Below are 24053 nucleotides of genomic sequence, written 5' to 3'. Positions count from 1 at the left end.
TGGACTGGGCAATGTTCTGTTCGGATAATTCCTATCGAACACGGTAGCCTTAGCTTTAGCTTTAAATTTCGTTCAAATTCCTGACTTGCATTGCTTGGCGCTCGCTATTCAGCTCGCCAGCTCCCTTGGCCCGAGGCTGATTAAATATGTGCTTAATACGACGGCAGCGAGAGACTCGAATTACACGGAAGCCGCGCTGACCTTTTGAAATTACCGGAGCGATTGTGTGAGACTCGGCCAGGTGAAGTTTATAACCCAAGCTGCCAAAACGTAGCCGGCGGGCGAAGGCGTGCAGAAACGTTCCATCAGAGCCATGTTTAACACTTTGGACCATCAGAGGCTTGTTGCCGACAAGCTAAACACACACGGCGCCGCTAAAGTGCCATTTGGCGTTAATGCCGACGTGACTTCATACGTCTCATTGACTCCTTTCCCCTCGCCGAGTCAGCGCTATCGACGGCGCTGATAGCTGAAGGTCGTCGATCCAATTTGAAAGGAAAGGCAGAAAAATGAAGCAAGAAAGTCGGCCTTTTGGCATCTGTCCGTGCAGCCCGAAGCTCTCGAGTATTCCGCTTGGCAAAAAACACACGAAAGCTCTTAACAGATGAAAACGTCCAATTGAAATACGGCTGGTGCAAAAACGTCAACGTTCAGAGAAAAACCCACAGATGAGGTGACCTCGGTGCCCGGTCAGGACCTCTCCAGGATGGGCACGTCCCACCGGAGAGGAGAGCCCAGGTGTCATGGTAGCACAGCTTCCCCTTTTTTTTTTTTTTTTTCCATGAGAAAACAAGCAGTCTGTCAGCCGACCTTGTTTTGGCAGAAAATGTGGCCACCAATAAGCGTATTGTTTATAGCTTCCAACAATTTCCCGAGGGTGGGGGTGAGGTGGCGGCGGGGGCTCTTATCGTCTTCCAGCCCGTCACCATTTAATTACACGGAGGGGCCACACTTCCTCATCACACTCCATCCGCCCCCAGGCCACCATTTAATGATGCCGAATGCACTCCGGGAGCCCCTGGCCTTTTTTTTTTTTAATTTTCTTTTTTCCCGTCATTCTGCTGCTTTTTCCTCAGACACGCCTCAGTGTGTCTCGCTCTTCCTGCTTTTGTTGTTTTTCATATTTCGCTTCAAGGCTTAAAACTAGATGGCTAAAAACAAAGCTTCATGTTCTCCTCCTGCTCTGCTTTGTGGTGGGCAGGCTCTTGACAAAAAGGTCAAAGAAAAACCAGCGCCTCGAAAACTAGCGTTGCTTTGAGAAACCAACGGACAAAAATCCGCTATAATCTCATGCGCTTTTTTTTTTTTTTTTAGCCTCAGATTGAAAGCCCGCCCTGTCCTTTCTGTCTGGGCCCTTGCATGAATAAAACAATGGCATTAAATTTGACATTATTGCTGTTAAATGCAACGGATGACATTTAAATTGAAATGCTGCGCTATGCACGGGCGGCACAGTTTATTGATTTCCATAGAGACGCGACACGGGCACCTCTGTATCTCTTAACCCTGATTCTCATTCAGTCAGTCCCCGCACACACACTATCCCCGTGAGCATCCCTCTCGAGGGCTTTGTGCGGAGGGACTGCAGCAGCAATGTCATCCCTCAAATGAATTTCTCTTCACATCCCTCTCCCCATTAAAGACGGCATTTGTGTTGCAGCACTTTGAGTGCATACACACACAGTTTTTTTGATGAGGCCTCCTTGGTGACGCTCTGTGACCACTGAAACGCTCAAAGTGCGTGAAATGTTGCAGGTGCTTGCAATCGTGTCAACAGCGGCCATCTTGAATGTCCAAACAGGGCCAATTTCCTCAAAGAAATTTTGTGATATGCAATAAATATATTTAATAAATATCATAATTGACAATCCCAGACTGATTGACAAGCCAAAGCGCTTGAATAGGCTCTGTTTAAAACCAGATAATATCTTTGACGTCTATAACTGTCAGTGGCACTGAATGAGTTAAAAGCAGCCGTTCGGCAGAGTGGAGGGATCATCGACGCGATCTTAAAAGGGAAGAGTGGATGGAAATGGAGCTCACAATTGAGAGTCGCCCATTGAATGAAGGCTTGAACAATCAAATCCACTTCGACGTCAAATTTAAGCCTGAAAATCTTTTCGGGCTGGATTTGCATCCAAATGACCTTTGAAAGCAAGCAATCAAACTTCACTTGCCGATCCTTTTTTTTGACACAGATTCGCCAAAAGAGCTTCGCTGACAAAGTCCAAACCTACAAATATGTTTACAAATGTGTGTGCGTGCTCTTAGACGTCAATATTCACAGTCCTCTTCTATGACCTCGATTATCTTATAAAGAAAGTTGCTTGTTGAGTGAGAGATCCTTTTTTGATAAGTAAAAGATGATTCCCTAAGTTCTTCAATTTCTCACACTTTTAGCCTCTAGACAGGAAATATGAGCAGAAAGGCGTCCGTCTGTCCGTCCGTCCCAGGCATGCAGGACAAAGCCGTTTTGATTTCATGCAAATTTCCTCTGGAGGCGCAAAAGGCGGGCGAGCCAGCCTCGCGTTTGCCTCGGCCTCGCTTGTCTCGTTAAACTGAAGCCTTCACGTCCGCAGGGGCCGCCTGCCCGCATCTCCTTTTGCATCAAATTGTCTTCGGAACCCGCCGAGACCTCTTTTGCCTCCTGCTCACTTTTGTTGATTTGCTTGATTTGTTTATTGTTCGTCCTTTCGTTCCCCCCGCGATCGGATGTGACACGCATTGCTAAGCGAGAACAGAAAGCAGGCAAAATGTCTGCTTGGCTGGCTCCAGACAAACATTGTTGGTGCCCCGACTTGAAATTTGGTGCTTTTTTTTTTGTTTTCCTCGTATTGCATCATCATTCCGAGTTTTTCCCCGGGGTGCTGCTGTGAGAACTTTCCAACTCGGAGGCCGTGTGAACAAAACATCAACGTCTGGGCTTTTCCCCCGCTGCGAGTATTAATGATGACGTCAGTCTTTCTCCAGTGGTCAGGTGTGAAGGCTTGCCGGTGTTTGTGGGAACTTTTCCTGAGGCGTTTGCTCGACGTGTTTGCGCTGTAAAATATTGATGCAAGCCGTGCTTCCAAAGGCAGCAGGTCAGGAGTATCGCGGGACGGCACATGTGTTAAATTATGGAGCAGCTTGCGCAAACTTAAAGATTATTCTTTCCCCACGCCAGCCCATAGTCCGGCCGGCTTCCTTTTCAATTCGCCTGCAACGATAACGGCGTCGTAACTCAACGGGAGAGTCTGATAGGAGGTGGAAATATATTGTGTTTTTTTTTATTTTTTTGGAAATGAAATGCGACCATTTTATGAGTTTCTCTTATCTGGTCTTAATGTTGCCGGCGTCCTAATCTCGTCAAGCGTTGCACCTGTCACGCTTTGGATAAGCAATGTGTTGGGCCGGACAAGGGGAGATTACCGCCGCTGAGGAATGTTCCTGTTCCTGCTTCAATTGAACAGCCGGAGAGGAATGATGGGAAATGAAAATAGGCCGAGTTGACGAAACACGTTTCGAATGCCTCCCAAGTGAAATGCTACAAAAGTCATATGGTGGAGGATGGGAAATGAGTTCACCGCTGATGGCAAAGGAATGAAAAGTGTGCTGATAACCACAGAACAGGAAATGGAACCTCTGTGACTTGGAGTGGGGCGTACGTCCGTGAATGAGTACAGTACAACAAATACGAATCATCACAGTGGTGCCTTGAGAGCTGAGAGACCCAAGTCATTTCAAGTCATCAGACATTTTGTTTGTTTATTTTGAGTTTTATATATTTGATGTATAGCGGAATGTTTGGCAAATAGTCAGCTGTTCATCATAAAAGTGTTTTCAAGCTGTTCAGTCCACTCTACTCTAAAACGAAGCTAAATCACAGAATGACACGTCGTCACCTTAGATTGATTGCTAATAAACAATATAAAACTCCATTGACATGCTAACAGTTAGCATTGATCGTTGCCCTTTTATTGGGACATCGCTACAAAAAAAATGAGGCACTTAGTAGAAGTACAATTAGGCAATAAATTAAGGAAACGAAAGAGACGCTAACGTACTTAGCATGAAGCCAAAAGCATAACGATGAAATTCCGCTCCCACTCAGCCAAATGTATTAAAATGACTTTGAAGCGCTAATGATGGTGCGAATAAATCGAGGTATACAAAAGACAGGCGGCAAATTGATGTCGGTGACAAAAAGGAGCCGGCTGACATTGTTTTTTACGGCCGCAGCCGCCTGCCCACCTGCCCGCCCGCCGCCGTATAATGATGGCAAAGTGCTGACGAGGGAGCCGAGTGATGGCTCTGCGCCGGCCGGGTGCCCGTCACGCTCGCCCGTCACGCTGGCTCAAGGGTGCCGGGAGGTCGCCGAGAGGTCGCCGGGCGGGCCTACATTTAAATTGATTTGAATTTTCAAAGCATTAAGGAAATGCTAACTAAATGCTAACTCTGAGTTCTGCAGACTCTGCTCAATTAGTGAACCCCATCGTCCAGCACGCTTGGTACCTAGACGTAGACCAAAAGCTGTGGTGTCAGGGTGCCCCCGGCACGCCGTTACGTCCTCATTAGCGCCTCCTTCACGCCCGTTTTATCGGCGAGACAATAACATAAGTCACGGATTCCCACGCCCGAGTACACTTGATGGCCGCTCAGCGTCACTTTCACACCAACGTTAAGGGTCGGATGGGAACATGGGCTCCTGGTTGCGTGTATTTGTTTGAAATCAGTTATTCAGTCACTTTAGCTGAGACATTAGCCGGAATAGAAATAGAATGAGGGGAAATTCTTAGGAAAATATGTCTATCTATTTTTTTTGCAAGGTGTCAGGACTCACATCGTTGTCCTTCACTTTCCAATATACTCGATCGGCATTCAGCTCTGGAGCCCGCCCCGCCCCGCCCCTCCTTTTTCCCCCCATCCAACTTGATTCAATCATGCAATTTGCTGGCGAGCAAGATCGAGCGATGTAGCGCTCTATCTTTTGTCGATGGTGATTACTTATTGATCATGCGATCGATACGTTTGTCATGTCGTCGCTTGAATACCTGCGGCCTCATTGTGGCTGTGTTCCACTCCGTGCACAAAAAGATAAGGAGGAGGAAGGAAATACAATCAGCTGTCCAAGTGGGATCTTGAATTGCGACCCCCCCGGCCCATATTTGCAGTCCCATTTCTTTGTGGATTTTTGATTTTTTTTTTGGTACAGTTCATACCTATTTTAATTTGGGTGTAGTTTCACTCTGCTCCACTAGATGGCGGTACACTCTACTCCTTTCCTGACGAGAAGGGCTCTCCTAGCAGACGGATGGATTTTCAAGATGGCTTATTTATGATCAGGCACGCAACCTACTCATAATCATAAATCCACCTGTATGCTGAATGCATAATTCATATAGCATGCCTCTTTTTATTGCTTTGCAAGATGAGCTGCTTGTGTCAAGAGTGTCTGTCAGTGCAAAAAAATTTGTTTTCATGAAAAAAACATGTGTTTAAGTCAAACTTGAGAATAGAGTAGAGAATTTCCTGTCCAAAAGAATATTTTCGAGGAACACAATTTTATATTCTTGACAAAAATTCACATTTTATGAATGTAAGTCTTTTTAAGTCAATTGTTATTTTTTCCTTTCCTGGTTTTAACGTGGCGAGGGGCACTGCCCTTTTTAACTCCTCACCAATTAAAGTCCTTAAACAGCTCTTTAATGACGGATTTAACGCCCGTCTTGTCATTTTATGGCGGCAATGTACATCGACGGAGGAGAAGACGTCTCCGGCTTTTTAATGGTGTCCTTAACGGCTTCTAAATGACGGCGAGCGTCAGAGACCACATAGCGTTGGCTGGGCTGATGTCAAGGTGACTGCATGTCGTGGCCGTCTTGCCCGTCAGCTCTGATTCCTCTCTTTGATTTCTTTATTCGATGGCTTTACCGCAACCGGCGAGCCCTATTCCCCAAAGAAGCTCGCCGATCGATAGCTCGCTGACGCAGCGATAGCGAATGACTGAAGCGCTGACGCCGCTCCGGCCGATCCCACCGTGGGAGTCCCACTGAAACCTTTTGGGCAATATACATCCTAAATATTTGTCTGTCCTCACACCAACGCACCCACAATTGTTTACGCAAACGTACAATTTCACACATAAATGCCGTTGCTGGAATTCATCACGACGTCTGCAGATGTTTCCGCTCGGTGAGAATCAGGCCGCTTGCTATTGATTTGCCGTCACTTGCCTGCTGTGAAAGCCACCAGGGGATCGTGTCTTTTGTTTTTTTTGGTACTCCAAGCCGGCAGCTTCATGCATGCGCATGTTCCTCCATCGGGTTTGACTGCTCTGGATTGTTTACACGGACCGCCACCTACTGTGCAGCATTAAAGCTGTCAGTCACGCACGCACGGCAACTCGGCGGAGGTGGAGGTGGCGATCCGTCACGCCAAAGAAGGCTTGTGGATTTTATCGTATTAGCGCACATTAGCACTTCTGTGAGACCTTTACTCTTGGATGTGATTGACCCGCACGCTCAGTGATTTAGCCGACCTTTTGTTGACACGATCCTTTCGGAGCTACTTGAGTGTAACTGGAAGGTTCAGACCAAAATGGCCGACTTCCTTTTTTTGCTGGGTCTACTTATGAGTTCTCCTCAAGGCCAAACCTCATGTTGCTATGTGAAATTCACTTCAGATTCTGAATACATTTGAACTTTGGCAGCTCTTTGCAAACTCTTGAGTATGAAAATTGAAATGGGTGTCTTTGCAAAAGTGCACCGTCTCCATCTGTAAATTCCTCACATGAGAGCTCGGGCTTTGTCCTTCCCGCTCGGCACGTCGACGGCTTTTATGTAAACATGCCGCATGCATTACCCCGAGGTGAAAGCCGCGGTAAGGGATGGGGAGTGGGAAAGGGGGGGCAAGTCTCTTTATACCCAATTAAGCTCACCAAAGTATGGAAGATAGTCCTGGCTGAAACCTCGTCTCCCTAGGTGCCCCATTAGAGCGCTGAGAAGCCGACGAAAGCTCTCGCTAGTCCCTGACGGTATGGGGGTTAAAAAAAAAAGTGACCCGGAGCCGAGAGGTAGCTGAGATTTACTAAATATACTGAGCCGGGAGTCAGCGGCAGGGAACTGTCCAGCGCACAAATGAGACTTGGATCTTGTGATGCTGCCTGCCCGCTCGCCCGCCAGCAGATTCGCCACTGCTAGCGTGTTAGCTTTCAGTCCATCTGTTGCTCCTCCACAGCCAGGCGCACAAAGGAAAGCAAATTTGATCCTCTAACTAGCTGGCATCTTTTACGCAGCCAATTTCCATACCAACACGACAATTTTTACTTGCGAGAGGATTGGAAAACTTCTTTCAATTTTGCCTACGGAGATCTTTGAAATAGTTTGTAAATGACATGGCTTATTGTGAATGCTAGTGTTTCGTTTCCAGTGTTCCGGCGGCGTGAGCGAACGTTCATATCGTATCGCAAGCGCTTGTCTATAGCCGAATGTCAGCAGACGCACAACGTAATGAGACGGGATTTGTAGCCGTATTACACCTGAGCGTGCGCGAACAAACGAGAAGGTCGAGCGATCCGCTCCCCAAACAAGACATGAGTTAATGACGTCGACCTTTAAGCCAAAGTGTCAAGTGTTTGTTCGCCTGCTGCCTAGTTGGCAGGCTACTCGCATCAGACACTGATGGCCTTCAAACCCTACCGCAATATGTTTCAGACCTTTCCCACACTTGAAACCTGAATTTAAAGCCCTACCTGTTTATTGGAAACCCTCCCGACGAGAAGCGCTTAAAAGCATGAACGCATCAAATATATAGAAAGTTGTTCTTTGCTCAAAGGGGTTTACGACATGAGGATGCGACGTTTACAGCAAACGATGACACGTGTTAAACAATATTGTCGGGCGTTCGGCAACAAGCAGCTTTGAGCACTAGAAAACGGCAGACAAAGGAAGGACGGAGGAAAGTGATGTATGATCAAAGGCGAAAGCGCTATCGATTCTCTTCCATTGTGTTTGGCGCCATTAAAGCGCCGATCCCGAAATGGACGCGTAAAAAGGCTTTGGCGATAAAACACGTGCTTGACAGGGAGGAAGAAAGGGAGGGGGCTGATACTTATGTTACGCTTCATTTCATTTGAAAGGCGCCACGGAAACAAATGCACGGTAGTAATGATGCATTCCAAAGTAAGGCCCGGGGGCCAATTTTGGCCCGTGTAGAAATATGCGCCGGGCGTAAAATGAATCGGTCGAGGGCTGTCAGTCATTCCAATTGTAACCTCTTCAAAGCTCCTGATTATTTTGTCATGGGAAAATAAAAGAACATAGTCATGCTGTTGCAAAAGTGCGCACACCCTCTCATTAAATGCATTGTAGTGTTGAGAATGAACCCATCTCACAACTATTAACACTAAATAAGGTTCCCAACGGAAGCATTTATTGCCTTGTCTTTCTGCAATGAAGTCTCCCTGCTCTTTTGAACGCTTTCAATTGTTTGCGCACAATTTTCCCCGATGTGAATCCCTGCCAGTTGGCGGGAGCAGATGGGGGTCAAAGGTGAAGGGCGAGCAGGATAGGACGGCGAAAAGCGCATCCTGACCTTTGCGATTGCGTCGCCTGTCTTTGTCTGCCTGGCCTCCCTCACTCTTCCCCCTCCCCGTCTCCCCCCCAGCCCACCGCACTCCCATCAGCTGCTGGACAATGAAGGCAATGAAAGTGGCCCAGTAATGGATCCTTTCTGCGTCTCGCTCTGCCTTAACTACAGACGACAGCGCTCCACTCTTGAGCCTTTGTTGTCGTCTCTCCTTCGACGGGGAATGCGGATTTTGCATCTTTGTTCGTTTTTCGACCAAATGGATGTCATCGGGTTTTCAGCGTATTTATACATGCAGCTCCTGGCGTTGCTTTGTAACGTTAGGTCAGAGATTGCAAACAGGCGGCAGTGGGGGATTTAAGAAACGAAGCAACGCCACCAGGGCTTATATTCACTTCAATCAACATATATAGTATTTTGGTAAGATTCTGTCAGCTTAACTCCCAAATTGCAAATGCAACAAATTCATTTGCATGAAATAAGAATAGCTGTAACATCTAAAAAGTTTTTGGTTTTTTTTGGTAATTGATTGCAGCGCCCTCTGTTGACTCATGCGGGGCTACGGCCGACTTTTCCCCCGAATGCAAACCGACTACCGAAAGCGCACAGAGTAATTAAAAAACGTCTTCTCCGTTGTTATTTAGTCAAAATGTTTGCTTCCGGCACGGCATGGCTGCCAGTTTTTTCTCGGCAGCATATGTTTTCACGCCAGCCGGGAGATGATTGACGTGGGACCTTCCTCAGACGTGTAGAAAAATGCTCCTCTGATCGCTGTGCACGCATGCGAGACAATTCCAAACGCGCCTCGAGGTCCGGGCCTCCCGTCGTGGCGCACTGCCGCGCGCCATCCCGTAATCCCCCCCTCCCCGGCCCGAAACACTCACTCTGGTGCACGAACCCCCGCCGCCCACCCTCGCCTTCGCAGCCCCTGGCCATTTCTCGCCACCCCCCTCCTGCCGCCACGTCTTGGCAGGCGCACTTTTGCTCAGCTCGGAAAATTCAATCAGATGCTTAATTACATTCTTACACGGGTTCCTACCAGCTGGCTTTATTCCCCCGCTCCTGATTAAAGGGATTTGAAAAATGAAATTTAACAGCACATTTGCATACGCTTCTAAACGGAGGGAATTGTCTGTGTGTGTTTTTCACCCCCGTAGGAATTCATGGAAATTGTTCATAACAATATTAACAATACAACACTTAGTTGCGACTTTATTAGTGAAAGTTAAACGTTTAGGCACAAAAGCAAATAATTTATATAATATTTTTTTGTCAATTTATTTCTTTTACAATTGTAAATACAAAATTGCTTGCGCAAACAATTGTTAATACAAACACAATTGGTTACAGGAACATACATTTGTTCATAGAAACACGCTTGTTTAGAGAAAAATGGTATTATTTACATGAATACAATTTTAAAAGGTTCGGTCAAACACGAAGGACGCGTCGTGCGTGGCGGACGCGCCGGGCAAAGCCGGCAACTCCGACGCAGCGGCTCATAAATCAGGCCAAAATAAAAGACGCGTAAATACAAGAGCGCTCGTATCTGGCCTGACGAATGGCATGGCGGAGGCGTAATGGGGGCCAAGTGGGGGCCCGCTCGCCAAGCCGCGCTAAGAAAATGGCTCCATTAATCACAGCGAGGCCGATGCCGTCTTCATCATCATCTTCATCATATACATACGGCACAACTGACTGCGCTGTTTTTTATTTTTGTATTCTCGCAACGTGGCCAAACGCCGATGGCGTGTTTTTTCCACAAGCACATCAATGGCATACTGTTCGTCCAGCTGATATCAGCCAGCAGGCTCGCCATTAATATTGCAAACTTTATTTTGAAGTGGCTGCCACTCCGCTACCTTGTCTTGCCATTTTCCGTCCACAACTATTTACATCACACACACAATTTATACTCTTTTATTTTATTTTTTTTACAAAGAAAAAAAAAAACTAAAGCTTTTGGGGTCTGACCTCAAACACGAGATTATTTTTAGTTCCGGTTAGCGAGTATCCTGCTGCCTACTTTTTGCTAACATGATGAAAAGGTCTGAAATTTATATTAGGAGGAATGTAGTATTAGCGGGATTAACAGGATTAAAGGAAAAGTAACACATCATCATTGAGAGGGATTAGTGAGGTATGCCTGATGTAGTCTGAGCATTTCTTTAGTGGTGAAGATGATGAAGGACACTGTAATTAGTCCCGGTGAAACAACAAGAGAAAGATGAGGCTGCGGGGGCCTATTGTCTGCCATAACTGCAGGGAAGGGGGGGACGTGGTGGGGGGTGAGGAGGCAAACTCCCCCTCCCATCACCGCCACTCCAATAATGTGTGGCGTTACTGCCATCTGCTGGCCGGGCACATCACTGCAGGTATTGAAGGCGACAGCGGCATGAAAGTGAATGAATTGTGAGTTGAACAAAAGCAAACAGAGATAATCAATAAGAGTGCAAATTGATTTAACTGACTTTTAAAAAGACAACTCTATCTGTCTGTGTAGAGAGTATTACTTGAGCGTTTGTCTGCAAACAATCTGCAAAGTTAATTTCCCAAAAACTCTGCTCAAGAAGCAGCAACGGTTGCGCTTTCCGCTAAAAGGTTCTGACTGCATACAACAGTGACCTCTAGTGGCCAGATCACGCATTACATCACCAACCCCTCGCTGTAACTGCATACAACAGTGAACTCTAGTGGACAGATCACGCATTACATCACCAATCCCCCGCTGTAACTGCATACAACAGTGACCTCTAGCGGACAGATTGTGTCCACTAGCTACATCACCAACCCCCGCTGTAAACACGACAGCCCTCATTGTGTGTCAAACAGGATGTGCAGAACTAAAATCATTTCCAAATTGAAATAATATTTTTTATTGCTTTGCGTCCAAGTAAGATCATTTGGAGCCATTAAAAAAAAGCGAGAGTGGAGCCATTTGTGCTCTTGACAAGGCTGCACTCTGCGCTTGCTAATGACATTCTACACTTTGGCAGGGAAGAAGGGAGCAGAGAGAGAGAGAGAATGAGAGAATGAGAGGGGAGGCGTGACCTTCACTTGACAAAGTGACCTGCTGCAGCCAATAGCCATAGTGTGTAACCGTAAACGCAGACTTGCTGAGCTTGTCTTTACCAAAATAGTCTTTTTGTGCGTGCGGCAAGTCGTGCAGATCGGCCGGCTCTTGTGCCCGTTGGCTCCTTTCCAAATATCAGCTTGGTTTGGGTTCTGCAGGTTTTGTCCGATGGCGAGCCAACTTGAGCCACATATCGTGGGTGACGCTAATGTGTGAGAATTTCAAGTTTTGTCCCACGGTGCATAATGGGATCATTTTTTGGTCCTCTCCATTTCAAAGAAGAAGTTGTCCTGAACATTTTGTTCAATTACTACCGAATTTGAACCACATGTGAATCATCAGAATTTAGACTCTCCATCACGGCGCATCGTACAATAGTCCCAAAGTTGAACCGAAAGAGGTTTTGGGAAATACAGCCCTCCCCGAAGCCTGCTTGACTTTGCATCTTGGACCCCCAAAAAGTTTCTCAGCCCTGCCATTTTACTTCGGAGGAACACTTTGCTTCTTTCCCCCTGAGAGATGCTCATTGTGTAACCTTTGTCCTATTGCAACCTCATTTGAGCCAAGTTGCTACAAATGATGCTCATGTGCCTCAATTGTTGTTGGCCAATGAACTTCTCATTAAAGATCTATCTGTCAAAGAGGAACCTGCTGTCGTTCACTTGCTACTGAATTGAACCACAGCAGCAAAATATGACCTCTTAGCCCTTTTCTGAAATGTATCCAGAAGCTTTGGGTCCTCCTCCTGTGTTTACGAGGCACTCTGAAGCGTTGCTGCTTCCGACGCTCTGCTGTGTAATGTGTGATGTTCTTTCAGAGCCATTAGCGGGATTTACTGCCCTTCCTGCACATTAACAGCCAGTCATACTCCTCTTCTCCTCCGAGTGTGTGCGTGTGTGTGCGCGCGCACTGACATGATGAAAATCCATCCGTGTATGAGCATGGTGGGTGTGCCGCTGTGAGATAACTCCACGCAGCGGTGAGATGCTCGCTCTGAAAGTCAAGGCTGCTCAGTAGTGATTTATTTCTGACGCCCGCCCGCCGGGGATGAGCGACAGGCTGGGCGAGACGTGCTTTGCTCAACTTCGGAGGAGAGCAAGAAGTGAGACTTTTGGGATGGATTTAGTTATCAAGGACTTGACTCGGGTGCTGAGTGGCTCGAAGGACACGACGACGGCCGCTTCCCGTAAAGTCCGGCGGTGAGACGGAGCCTTTCGCAGGCATGGCGAGGAGTCGGGGGCCGATGCTGCTTCTTCTGCTGCTGTTAGTCGGCGGGTGTTCCCCGGGGAACGCCCCGGGCAAGTCCAAAGGCAGCTGGAGGTGGAAAGGGGACAGGAACCGTGAGTAACCTCTCATTTGTCCCTCCCTCCCGCTTTGCTTGAAGGAGTGAGGGAGCCTTTGGTTGTGTGCTGCTTTGGATGCTCCAGAATAGCCAACTTCAGCAAATTTGATTCTTATTTTTGGAGTATGACTTCCGGCTTTTGTAGAATATTTGCGTATGAGGGCTAAAAAAAAGTTGCAATTGCGTGGAATGTGGGAAAGGGACGCTTGCCGCTGTCCCCATGCTGCCTTTGGGCCGTTGACAGCTAATGGGATTGTTTGGCAGCGCGCCTTTGAGTGATGGAGTGGTGTGCGCGTGCGTGCTTGCGCGTGTCCGTCCCTTGCGCCGGACCTTGAAAGGACACGCCGGTCTTGATGCCCTTCCAAGAGGAAATGACGAGGACAGGACCGGCAAAAGGCAACGAGTCCGGCTGAGCGGCTCAAGGAGATGTGACGCTTTTTTTTCCTTTATGGTCGCAAAGTGACTTTGCTGTCCTGCTTTATTTCTAGAAAAACTTTTGCTCATTCAAAAACAGCAAATAGGTTCGTCATCTTAGTGTTGGAATGAGTTGAGGAGTTTCACATTTCTGGTACGAAGCTCTGGAGTGCCATCTTGTGTACTTTGTAGCGGTTCTGCAGAGAGAGTCTAGGCGTCCGTTCTCCAGCGGTGGTCCTTTGGGGAGTGGGTCTCTTTTTTTTTTCTGAACCCTCACCTCCCAATTGCAGGAACATGCGCAGTACAGTCACAGGTACGCCATACGTGAGCGTAATGCGGCCAAGATGCACATTTGGGCCACTCCTCCAGAGTGCGTCACGTAAAATGTGCAGATCAATAAAATATGTGCTATTCTTAGTCGTGGCCACTTTGACGCTTGCTTTGTTTTGCTTCGCTCGTTTGCTCTTACTACGGAAGACGGTGCATGGGTGTGATCGATGTATCAGTCGATCAATCAATCGATCAATCAATCAATGAGTATTTTGTGGACGACTGAGCTTTTGACAGCCTTATTTTCAGTCGGTAGAAGCTCCAAAACATTACCCAAAAGGTCTTTGGAGCTCTTTTTTAGTTTTAGTGAATACTTTTGAGTCCTTTTGAACTAAACTGCCAACATTTGTCATGTAAGTGAAGAGGTGGGAACAGGAGGGGGGAAATAAAAAGGCAGAATGTAGGTTAGACCAAGATAAATGTTGACGCTCTCACCCCTTCTGGCAAGAAAAAGAACGTTGAGGTTTCGTTCACGCGCCATTGTTCCAAGGAATTAAAAGCACATCAGCACATTATGACGCTCCCGTTTGACAGAATGAGTTCAATTTGCGACTCTTCTTGCTGATCAGCCTCATGTGCGCAGTCGGGACGGACGGCGGGGGCTGTTTGAGCATCATGGCGAGCAGATGAGGTGATAATTACAGGGCCAAGACGCTTTCAAGATGAACCAACTGTGTTTCAGATGTTTGCTATTACGCGCCATCAAACGACGGGAACCTCGTAAGACTCCTCACTGTTGTGGCTGCGCTCCATCTTGTCATTAATCGTCAAGTCGTTGTTTGACTCCCACGCCGCAACGAAGCGCATGTTGACACGGCTCGGATGGTTTTGATCCGTTGAGGAGCTGCATGGGAGCGGGAATACGGACGGAAGGTTCCCATCTGTGGTACGATCATAAACCCAAATTGTTTTGTTGAGCAATGACGAACAATGAGTCCAACGCAAAACACATGCCAGTGACGTCACCATGCAAAGTTATAGGAAATCATCTTTTTGTGCGTGCGGCAAGCTTAAGCTGGCACGCCGTCTAATATTCATAAAAGGAAATGAAATATTGAGCGTAATAAACACGCAACGGCGTGCCCTTGTTGACGGCCAAGGAAGAACATAAAAAGCAGGAAAAAATTACATTTTTAATAGACGTTGGCGAGAAGTCTGCAAGTTCAATGAATAAATTGTGTCCATTGAATATTTATTTCGCATGATATAATTCAATTTGACTGTGATGTTGTTCCAGTGAGGTTGAGAACTGAGAACAGAGGAATGTTTAGCAAATGCCTCACATTTATTGTTGCAGACGAGGGCCAGGGATGAGAGAGTGCTTTCGGCTTCCGTCTCCTTGACTGAGAAGAAAAACAACTCGTTTTTGGGTTGTAAGGATAAAAAAAGGGAGGCGGGATAGAGATGAAGTCATGAAGACGTTGGGATGCTCTTGATCTATTTTGGGTTGTTAACACAAAGCCTGCCGGTGTCAGATGCTTGTCTTTACCTGTCTGGCATGTTTTGCCGGCCAGCTTCTTCCAGTTTTTGTGTGTTTTTCAAACCTAAGACAAAATACGTTTTGACGCAGGCTTTGGATCACTTTTTTTGATACTTTGCATCAGAAAGTCATTGCTGTCGTTACTTTGATGTGCCACACAATTTATTTGTATTCGTTATTTATTATTATATATTATTATCTAATTTGATGAAATTTAATATATAAAATATATTTACATTTATTTTATATTATTATTTATTATATTTTATTCATCTATGCCCCCCCCAGCAGTTCTTGATTGTAACCATCAGCTCGTGCAAATAGAAGTACAGTAGGAATGAAAGCGCAGCCTCAAAAAGGTCATGATCACGCACATGTGTCACACGATGATGCAGACCCCCCGGATGCCCCCCGTCAGCAGTTAGTCATGCTAAACGCCACCCTTGCACAAAAGGAATCAACAGCAGGAGCGCTATGCAGTTTCCGCCCTCCCTCTGTAGTCACACTTGGCTGCTCTCCAGTGAAATTTCCCGTCTGGCCGCCTGCTGTCTATCACAAGGCCCTGACAAATACTCAGACAGATTGACACTCACTGTGAGGTGGCCAAAAGAAGTGGGGGTCGGGGCCGGGGGGGCCGGGCGGTCCCTGAAATGACCCAGAAAGAGATTGAGCACGGCTGTGTCGGATTTGTCCCGCCCTCACGCCGCCTTTCACACTCAAGAGATGACACAAAAGTCGCCATCAAAAGGCCCTGATGAGCAATTAATGGCGCATCATTGCATTTGCATCCAGTCTGTGTGTGCGTGCGTGTTGTCAATCATGTTGAGTGTCAGTCTGCCCCCACCCCCCCCCCCCCCCCCCCCCCCCTGTGTGGGGCCACTTATTGATACACGGGACTGTTTTCACACTCACTTAGACGTCAAGCCGCTTCAGGACACGTCAGCACCGGCCCGCTGGGACGCTCAGGGAGCCTACTTAACTTTTCGATGCGTTTTTCTCAATCGGGATGGAGCGTCGGCCGGGATGGAGCCTGTGCTTTATGTGGGCCTGCGTGGCGGGCGCGGCGGGCGGCCGGCACCGAGCGGAAGCGTCGCCCGGGTTCTCAGTCCCTGTGGTGTTATTGTTGACAGAGACGGGAGCGGCGCAGGACGGGCTGAGCGAGGCTCCCACGGCGGCTCCCACCCCGGGACGCGGCGACGACAACTCTTTGGGCTACACAGGTACCGGATGCCGCGCCTTGACGCCGTACCCGTCGCTGTCGTTTGTTGCTTGTGTCAGCAGCAAAAGTGTGCGTCACTGTTTGGGTTTTGTTTTTCTCCAGTCAGCTCGAGAAATTTTAAAATTCTGCTCCGAGGTCAGCTGACTCCGATCGAGTTGCGCCGACCGGACATTGACGCAAACGTGCTGAGGCGGCATTTAGCCGTTCTGCTGCAGGTTGTCTTTGAAAGAAGGGCGAGCGTTTTGTAAGGCGCTGTGATGAGCCTGACTTTGGCAACACTTTGAAAGCTTCCCTGGTTCCCTTTGGGCTGGCTCAAATTGTTTCCCGATACATATGTCGGCTTCACACTCCGTTCACCTTAACGAACGCCGCACAGGCCGCACAGGCCACACAGGCGGCGTGCAGATTTTCGAGTGTGACGCGGCGGGGAATATTTACGACTTTGCAAAAGATGGCGCGCAACGCAGTCAGACTTGATTTTGTCGCGTCGCCGCCATCGCGAAGGGCGCAGAGCTCGTGTGAAAGAGCGACGGCGGTGGGAGGCAGTACATGGGGGGGGGGGTCGCGGGGGGTCATAAATCTGAGCAGCACCTGCTCCCCCGACCGGGTGCGCGGTGTGAGGTCAGCACCAGCCAATATCCCATCGCTCATATTTATTACGCTCATCGCGGCGCCAGTTTGTTTTGGCAGCTGCACCAACAGAAAAAGAAAAGAGCGTAAAAAAGCAAGAAAAGCCGGGGGGGGGGGGTTCATTGGTCCCATCGAGGCGTCAACTATAAGAAGATAGAAAGTCTTGTAGCGTTTTCTGGGAACTCCCTGCTAGCTAGCACAGCTCCAGCAACTTGTGCTGTGTGTGTAGCTTTAACATGCTAGCTCACGGTAATTCCTTTTTTGTTTTGTTTTGTAAAAGGCCTCTACTGAATACTCTCAACAGTTGCATTGTGAGGCCAGTGGGAAAAAAAAAAGCCTGTTTATCGCTTGGTCCTGCTTTGTGCTGGATGACAGTCTTCATTCTCTGTTTTTCCCCTTTCACTGCTTTCAATTCCTCATCCGCAACAAAATAAAAGATTGCGGACAGTCGACTTTAACCCTTTATTATCAAGTTAGTGTGTGTTAGCTAGCTCAAGTTAGCTAACCTGGGTAACTTTGAAAAAAAGTGCCATCGAACATCGCATAGGTGTTTAATGTTGCTGCATGCTTTGAATGGGAAACACTTGCGCTACCCGGTGGACGAGTCTTGAACTGCGTCATGGATTGATTGGAAATGCAGGACACAATTGACACGTAATTCCATGCAAATGTCACAGCCGGCCACCGTCATTTGCAGTCGGAGGAGGCCACGCTTTTTTCCTTCAGGTGCTTCTCGTAGGCTCCCTTGACGTGCAATCGGAGATGATTTGTTGCCTCTTTTAGCCACGGCCCTCGTTCCACAGAAATACAATCTCCCTCTTGCCAAGGTCGTCTGCCGTCTCCTCCCTGCGTCTAATTAATGTCTGCCTCGCTGTCACTCCTCTCGTCGCCTCCGTACCAGACTGACCCGGGGGAGGGGGGGGCGGGGCGTCAAGGCCGTGCGTATAAATCAAACAGCATTCCTGCACCAAGTTGTAAAGGTAAACACCTTCACCATACTCCAAACGAGCATTTTTGTTTAATCTGGAAAGATGTGCAGAGTTGTTTTTTTGTCAAAACATGCACAAAATGTTGCCCTTTTGCACTTGACAGCGTGTGCTTCTTTTTTTAATTGTTCAAACCCTACTTGAACTTTTTATCTCGCAATCCAAATGTCTTCATTTTCCATTTGTTTGCGATTTAACAACAGCATCTTTGTTGCGTTGACCTTATCCGGTTTGGAGTTTACGCCAGAAGACAATGTGAGCCGTGAAATCGTCTTAGTCACCGAGGGAATGCGGGCTCCTTATTCCTTTGGCCCTCTTTGCCGAAGGGGGCCCGTCCGGGTTTTGTGCCGGGTCCGACGCGTGTGAATGGCAGCTCGGCATGGAAGCGAACAGGATCCCCCGTCGTGCCGCATGCATAGAAACATCCCGAGAAAAGATGGAACGCCCCCCCCTCCATAAAAAGAAAGTATCACAGCACATGAAAAGGCCTCATTGAGGGATGGCCAGATCGAGGGGGGGGGGGTGCACAGTTTTCATTGAGGGATGCCCTCACCACTTTGAGGGAAAACACTGTCGGCTGTATTTGCCGGTGTGGCGGTGGAAAGGACAGTCAAGCGAGAAGATTCCGGAATACGGTATCTGCAGGATATTTGCGGACCCAAAGTGGACGAGTGCCATGCGGATTCTCGTGTTACTGTTAGCCGCGCTGGTCGTGCCGGGGGGCCCCAGAGAAAACCACCCCGGCGGGGGTCTCGGTCGTTGGGCTGTTTTGCGCAAGTGCAAACAGCTACCCGCACACTTTGGACTCGACCGCGATTCCTCCCGCCGTTCCCGTGGGAAAGCGCCGGCGTGTCCTCGCAGTAAGTGGAACCTGTCCACTTGCATGGCAGAATCTCTTCTTAATAATAATAATAATAATAATAATCACAATAATAAAGGCACAGTCACTATTCTGCCTGACGCGTTTCTTTTGACTTAACCTAAAGTTCTCTGCTTTTAAGTCTGAAACTCAGTTTTTGGTGAAAGCAACCCTGCCATGACATACTCTGACCTTAGCAGTGGAGTTTTCTTTCTTTCTTTCTTTCTTTCTTTCTTTCTTTCTTTCTTTCTTTCTTTCTTTCTTTCTTTCTTTCTTTCTTTCTTTCTTTCTTTCTTTGCTACAGGACACAATTGGATGCCTGTGAGATTAAGTTCAGGAAAGCCTCACTAGAGGGCGCTGCGCGGTAGCAAATGTGCATCTTGAAATTTGAGAGCAGCTCATTGCTTTTTCTGGTAGACAGAGGGAGAAAAAAAAAGAGCGAGGCTTTTAGCTATTCTGTTTCATGCCACTCATATACCCCCCCCCCCCCCACACACACACACACGAACCCCTTTCACGCCTATATAATCTTTTAAAGCATCACTGTGAATTATTTATGAGCTGGTGGAGGTGGCTTGTGTTTAAGATTTTTGCTTCATCAGAAATAACAGACTGGAGGCGAGTTAATAAAAAATAGAAAAAAGTTACTTCATATTTCTCATCTCTCTGTTTCTCTCTCTCTCTCTCCCTCCCTCCCTGTCTCTCTCGCTGTCTCTCTCAAAAGTCATTGCAGGTCATTGAAACATCAACCACATCATAAAACTTACATAAAAGAATCTAAATTACAAAAACATTCTGTTTTGATTGGAATTTATTTTCTTTACCAAATGATTCCCATCAATATCTTCGTAATGTCAGATTTAAATATACGATTCAATTAGACGGTGTTTCCGAACTTTTGATTGGATACAGTATATATTTGTGTGTGTTATTTGTTTTATTTATTCCGTTTGATCCTGTTGGATGGACCTTCATCCATACAGGAATTATCCCCCCCCCCCCCCCCTTCTCCCCCCCAAAAAAGTGCTTTTTGTGCTATTGAAATATTACGGGGGATATTAATACCCCCAGAGACCAAAGCTTACGTGTTTGGACCATTACATAATAATTGTACCGTTTCAATAACAGCAGCTTATCGTTTCGTCCCAGCGGCACCGCCATTTTGGGAAACACGCTCGCGCACACGCACATCATCATGATAAAAAAAAAAAAAAAAAAAAGATAAGGCGACTTTGGTGTGCCTACCCAGTCGGCAAGTAGTTCAATTTCCACACTGGGAAACATCTCCTGGAGAGAGAGAAGGGGGGAGGAGGAGAAGGGGGAGGAGAAGAGGAGGAGGAGAAGGGTGTGTGTGTGTGTGTTGGTGTGCGCGTGTGTTAATGGAGGGAGCCATTGCTTCCCCCCAGAATAGTAAAGCAGTGATCGCGGCTTACTGCGTCGCTTCTTCTTCTTCTGCTGCTGCTGCTCTCTTTTCAAGCCTAGGGATGTAAAAAAAAAAAAAAAAAAAAAAAAAAAGGGGGATGGAAAAGTTGCGGTGACTGCGTTGGATTTTCTTCCGCTCTTTTTGTGTTGCCGGTCGGGACAAGACGGCGTGGCGTGCCTCGGAAAGTTTCCCCCAAATCCGGTGACACAACGTCGGACTGGAATGATGTGATTTGTCGCCTTCTTCTCGGCACTTTTTTTTTTTTGAATGAAGTTTTGACACGCGCGCGGCAGCGACACCGGGATGCTTCTTCACGCCGGAGACTTTTTTGCTTTCATTCAAGGCGTTTTTCGGGACGACAACATGTATTGACGTCCAGAGTTTGGAATTAATTTGGATTACTTCTGCAAGGCGAGAGAGGCGCTGAATGATGTCTCCAACTTGTTCGGGATTTCTCTTGCTTGTCGGATTTGTCCATTTGTGCTCAGGTGAGGGGAGCAAAGTCCCGAATGGTTTGGCTGCAACCTTGCTGTCGAATTTTCATTCTTATTTTTTCTCTACACCGGCGCTCGTCAAAGACGAAACCAGCAAAACGTGCTTTATTGCAGATTCTTTCATTTTCCGCGACTCTCATTTTCTTTTCTTCGTGGGGGAACGTTGGTGCGTAGACATTTGGGAGGCACGACGCTCCCTCAGCGACAAGACAGGGGTATTTTACATTTGAGCAATTTTGTGAATTTTGGCATTTACTGTTTCAGAGCAAAATCAGATAAAATCGTAAATAAAGTACATGACTGCGATGACTGGTGCAAAATGTGACTCCGTGACGCATCCCAAGCTCACAGAAACTGAAGCGCTGTTAGTTCAACACAGACAGTCGATTGAAAGTCACTTGAATGTTTTTTTTTTTTTTACGTCAGTGGAGTTGAAGTTCTTTGTAAGAATTGCGCGCTTCTCATGCAGGACACGGAAGCGCATTTGTTGCCCACGAACGTAAAGCGACGAAGTCCCGTGTGGACGAGCCCCCGCCCCTCCCTCCATGCGTTTTTTTTTTTTTTTTGCTGAGCTCTGTGTTTTATTTCCTTTTTTGCCCGATCGGGTAACACGGTTCTTAATCCAGACGTTGTATTTCCTCTCTGACCTGTTTATAAAAGGAAAAGTGCTGGCTGTAAAAGTACTGGGGGATGGTGGTGGTGGTGGTGGTGGGGGGGGGTCTTATTATCCTCTTTCTCTCGGGCCGTCACATGAATGTCTTTCTGGATCTTTCGGAGCATGCTATCCAAGCTTTTCCAGGTCACTTGCCTCCCGAGTTCCGGCCCGCCATCCTATTAAAAGACATTAGTGCAAGTGTGTCCTGAGTAGGGCTTTTTTATTTTTTTGTCCTATCTTGTCCAGAGGCTTCGTCAAATGCTGCAGGCCTGCCATATGACCTTGTTTTGGGATTTTATGATGTGGCCGGTCGCCGGCCGGCATGAAGGAAGGCGGGTCGACGCTCGGCCGTGACGAAACACTGCCGTGTCCTGGTTGGCAGTTTGACAAAGAGCATCCGTACGCAGCGAGTACTCAGAAATATCGACGATCAGGCTCCTTATCATGATTCGACAGAACCTCCTGATGATTTGAATCGGGCGTGGTGAGTAGGGCCACGTGTGAAACGGGCCGGGATGGCACCGATCGAGCGGCGGCGAATGATTTGGCTTGTTATCGAGCGACGAGAATGTCAGCGCAAAACGGCGAGGCGGCGTCGACCTCAGCACCGACTTGACAAATTGTCTCCTAAGTGCTGATAAATTGCCGAGTGGCTCCGCCCGCGACACGATGACACCGTGCAGCTGGCATCCGCCGCCAATTAATGAGGACCCGGCACAACTCAGACTCATCAATGTCCCCCGCTTGACACTCGCTTCCATTCCAAAGCACCGACAACCGACAAAATGGTTCCGCCTCGCCTCGGTCCAAAGTTGGGGTTTCAAATTGTATTCCGGTCCTTGGGTAGGATTTCAAAGCAGGTTGTGGAGCCAAGATTGGTCTTTGGTTTTCAGACACGTCAGGATTTCAGATGAGGCTTTCAAAGTATAGTTCAGGGGTTCCATCAAGATCTGGCGCACATGGCGCCTAGTCCCGATCCAATCCAAGCAGTGTGACGAAATCCGTATCCAGTGACAAGATGAGCATTAGAGCTCAGATAATTGAGCGAGCGCCTTAATGATGTGCTAACGCGACACCCCCGCAGAGTACGCTCTCTTTAATGAAGCCGAGGATGAACTTAATTGGATTAATTAGTTAATCCATCTCGTGTCCCGAGATGGTCATCTGTTGCTCCAAATGGGAAGACTGAAGAAGGCGCCGTCATTTCAAAATCAACCCTTTTCAAATTTACATTGAACCAGGGTTAGGGTCCAAATCTGGTTTCAGTCCAGGGTTGGGATATTGAATCAAGGTTTGCAATTCAAATTTCCAGATGATTTTTATGTGGTTCAGGGATTGATTTTAGCTACGGCGAGCGTTTCATTCCAAGGTTAGCTTTCAAATGAGCCTTTTCAGACTTGATTTGATTTTGAAATCAGCGTTAGGTTTTCAAAATGGATTTTCAATGAAGTGTTCAAGGCTGGACTTAGTTGAGTTTAGTTACGTTAAAGCCAAGTTTGGGCTTTCCAACCCAAATCGTAGAACAAATTTTGTTTAGGGTCCGTTTTCTAAGGCCTTGTCTTTTTTCCCACTTTCTCGAATAAAGCAGGTGAACACTGCGCAGGAGCCTGCAGGGACGCCAACCATTGTGAGGCATGGAGGAGGGGAAGGGTTCGTATAGAGGGGGAAGGGGGGGGGGACAAAGCCAGAGGCTCAAAGTCGGTGGGGGGTGAACAGAATGGGAAGGGGCAGCACTCGTATTCCCTTTCTTGCGACGCCAAATGTGCTGATGGCTGGTTTTCTTTGCAAAAGTAGACATCTGGGCAGAGATGATGTTCATTTTTGCAAACGCTGAGTCAATCCAACAACGCAGCAATGTGTGCCGTCCATCTCTGCTGGCCCGAGTCGCAAATCGGGAAGCTTTGCTGTGCTTCCAGTCGTACAAGTCCGAGCACACTTGAGCCTGCTTGACGGCTCCAAGTCGCTACGTTAAAACAAATATAATGATTTTCCCCCACGGGGACAGCGAGAGGGGGGTATTGAAGTTGTCCTTTCCTCATTTCGAAGTGACTGCCCCCTTACTGACAACTGACAGCGGGAGAAGCTGAGAGGCGCAGATTCAATTAGCAGTTAAGAGAGACTGCTAATTAGTTGATGAATGTCTTTGCTCACCCCGCCCCCACCTCAGCCCTTTATTGTCATAGTTAATATTCCATTTTGCTGACACTTAAAACCATCAAACGCTTGTTCAACTTTTCTCATCCAAAAGCTATTATCTGTTGAAGCTGCGTCAGCAAATTCCGACTGCCACCGTCTGTCATCACAAAAAAAAAAGCCATAAAAGTAGGCGCGACAAAACACAATTAACGAGAAGGTGACCTTGAGATTGATCAAGATAGAGGCGCTTCTTCCCACCGTTCGGATTTTGCCACGGCGATGTGGGAGCTTCAAACAAACGGACTGCGGCTAATCCCGAGCTATTAGTGAGCGGATCGGGTCGTTGCCGTTAATCGCCGGCATAAACAAAGTCAGCCAGAGCGTTGGCGATTAGCATATCATTAGCAGCCAGTTCAATGTGCTCAATGTGCTTTGTTCCCTTCAAAT

The 24053-nt window shown here is 47.5% G+C and overlaps 1 protein-coding gene across 5 annotated transcripts in view; it reads left to right on the top strand.

The window, feature by feature from the left end:
* robo1 (roundabout, axon guidance receptor, homolog 1 (Drosophila)) overlaps nucleotides 1-24053 on the top strand; it is an 88958-nt gene that overhangs the window by 5818 nt on the left and 59087 nt on the right. For 2 of the 5 annotated variants that reach the window (XM_088379983.1, XM_088379979.1), the window contains exons 1-2: nucleotides 12846-12978; nucleotides 16335-16424. In XM_088379983.1, coding sequence (XP_088236109.1) covers nucleotides 12861-12978; nucleotides 16335-16424 — 208 coding nt within the window. In that variant the 5' untranslated portion in view covers nucleotides 12846-12860. Of the gene's footprint in view, nucleotides 1-12845; nucleotides 12979-16334; nucleotides 16425-18700; nucleotides 18900-20277; nucleotides 20810-24053 lie in introns of those variants that run through there. The other 3 variants (XM_088379981.1, XM_088379980.1, XM_088379982.1) reach the window with 3 other exon arrangements.

The sequence above is a fragment of the Syngnathus floridae genome, chromosome 7 (assembly GCF_059516105.1).
Source record: "Syngnathus floridae isolate MCC-2025c chromosome 7, RoL_Sflo_1.0, whole genome shotgun sequence".
NCBI classification, from domain to species: Eukaryota; Metazoa; Chordata; class Actinopteri; order Syngnathiformes; family Syngnathidae; genus Syngnathus; species Syngnathus floridae.
This window is presented reverse-complemented; position numbering and strand designations above follow the sequence as displayed.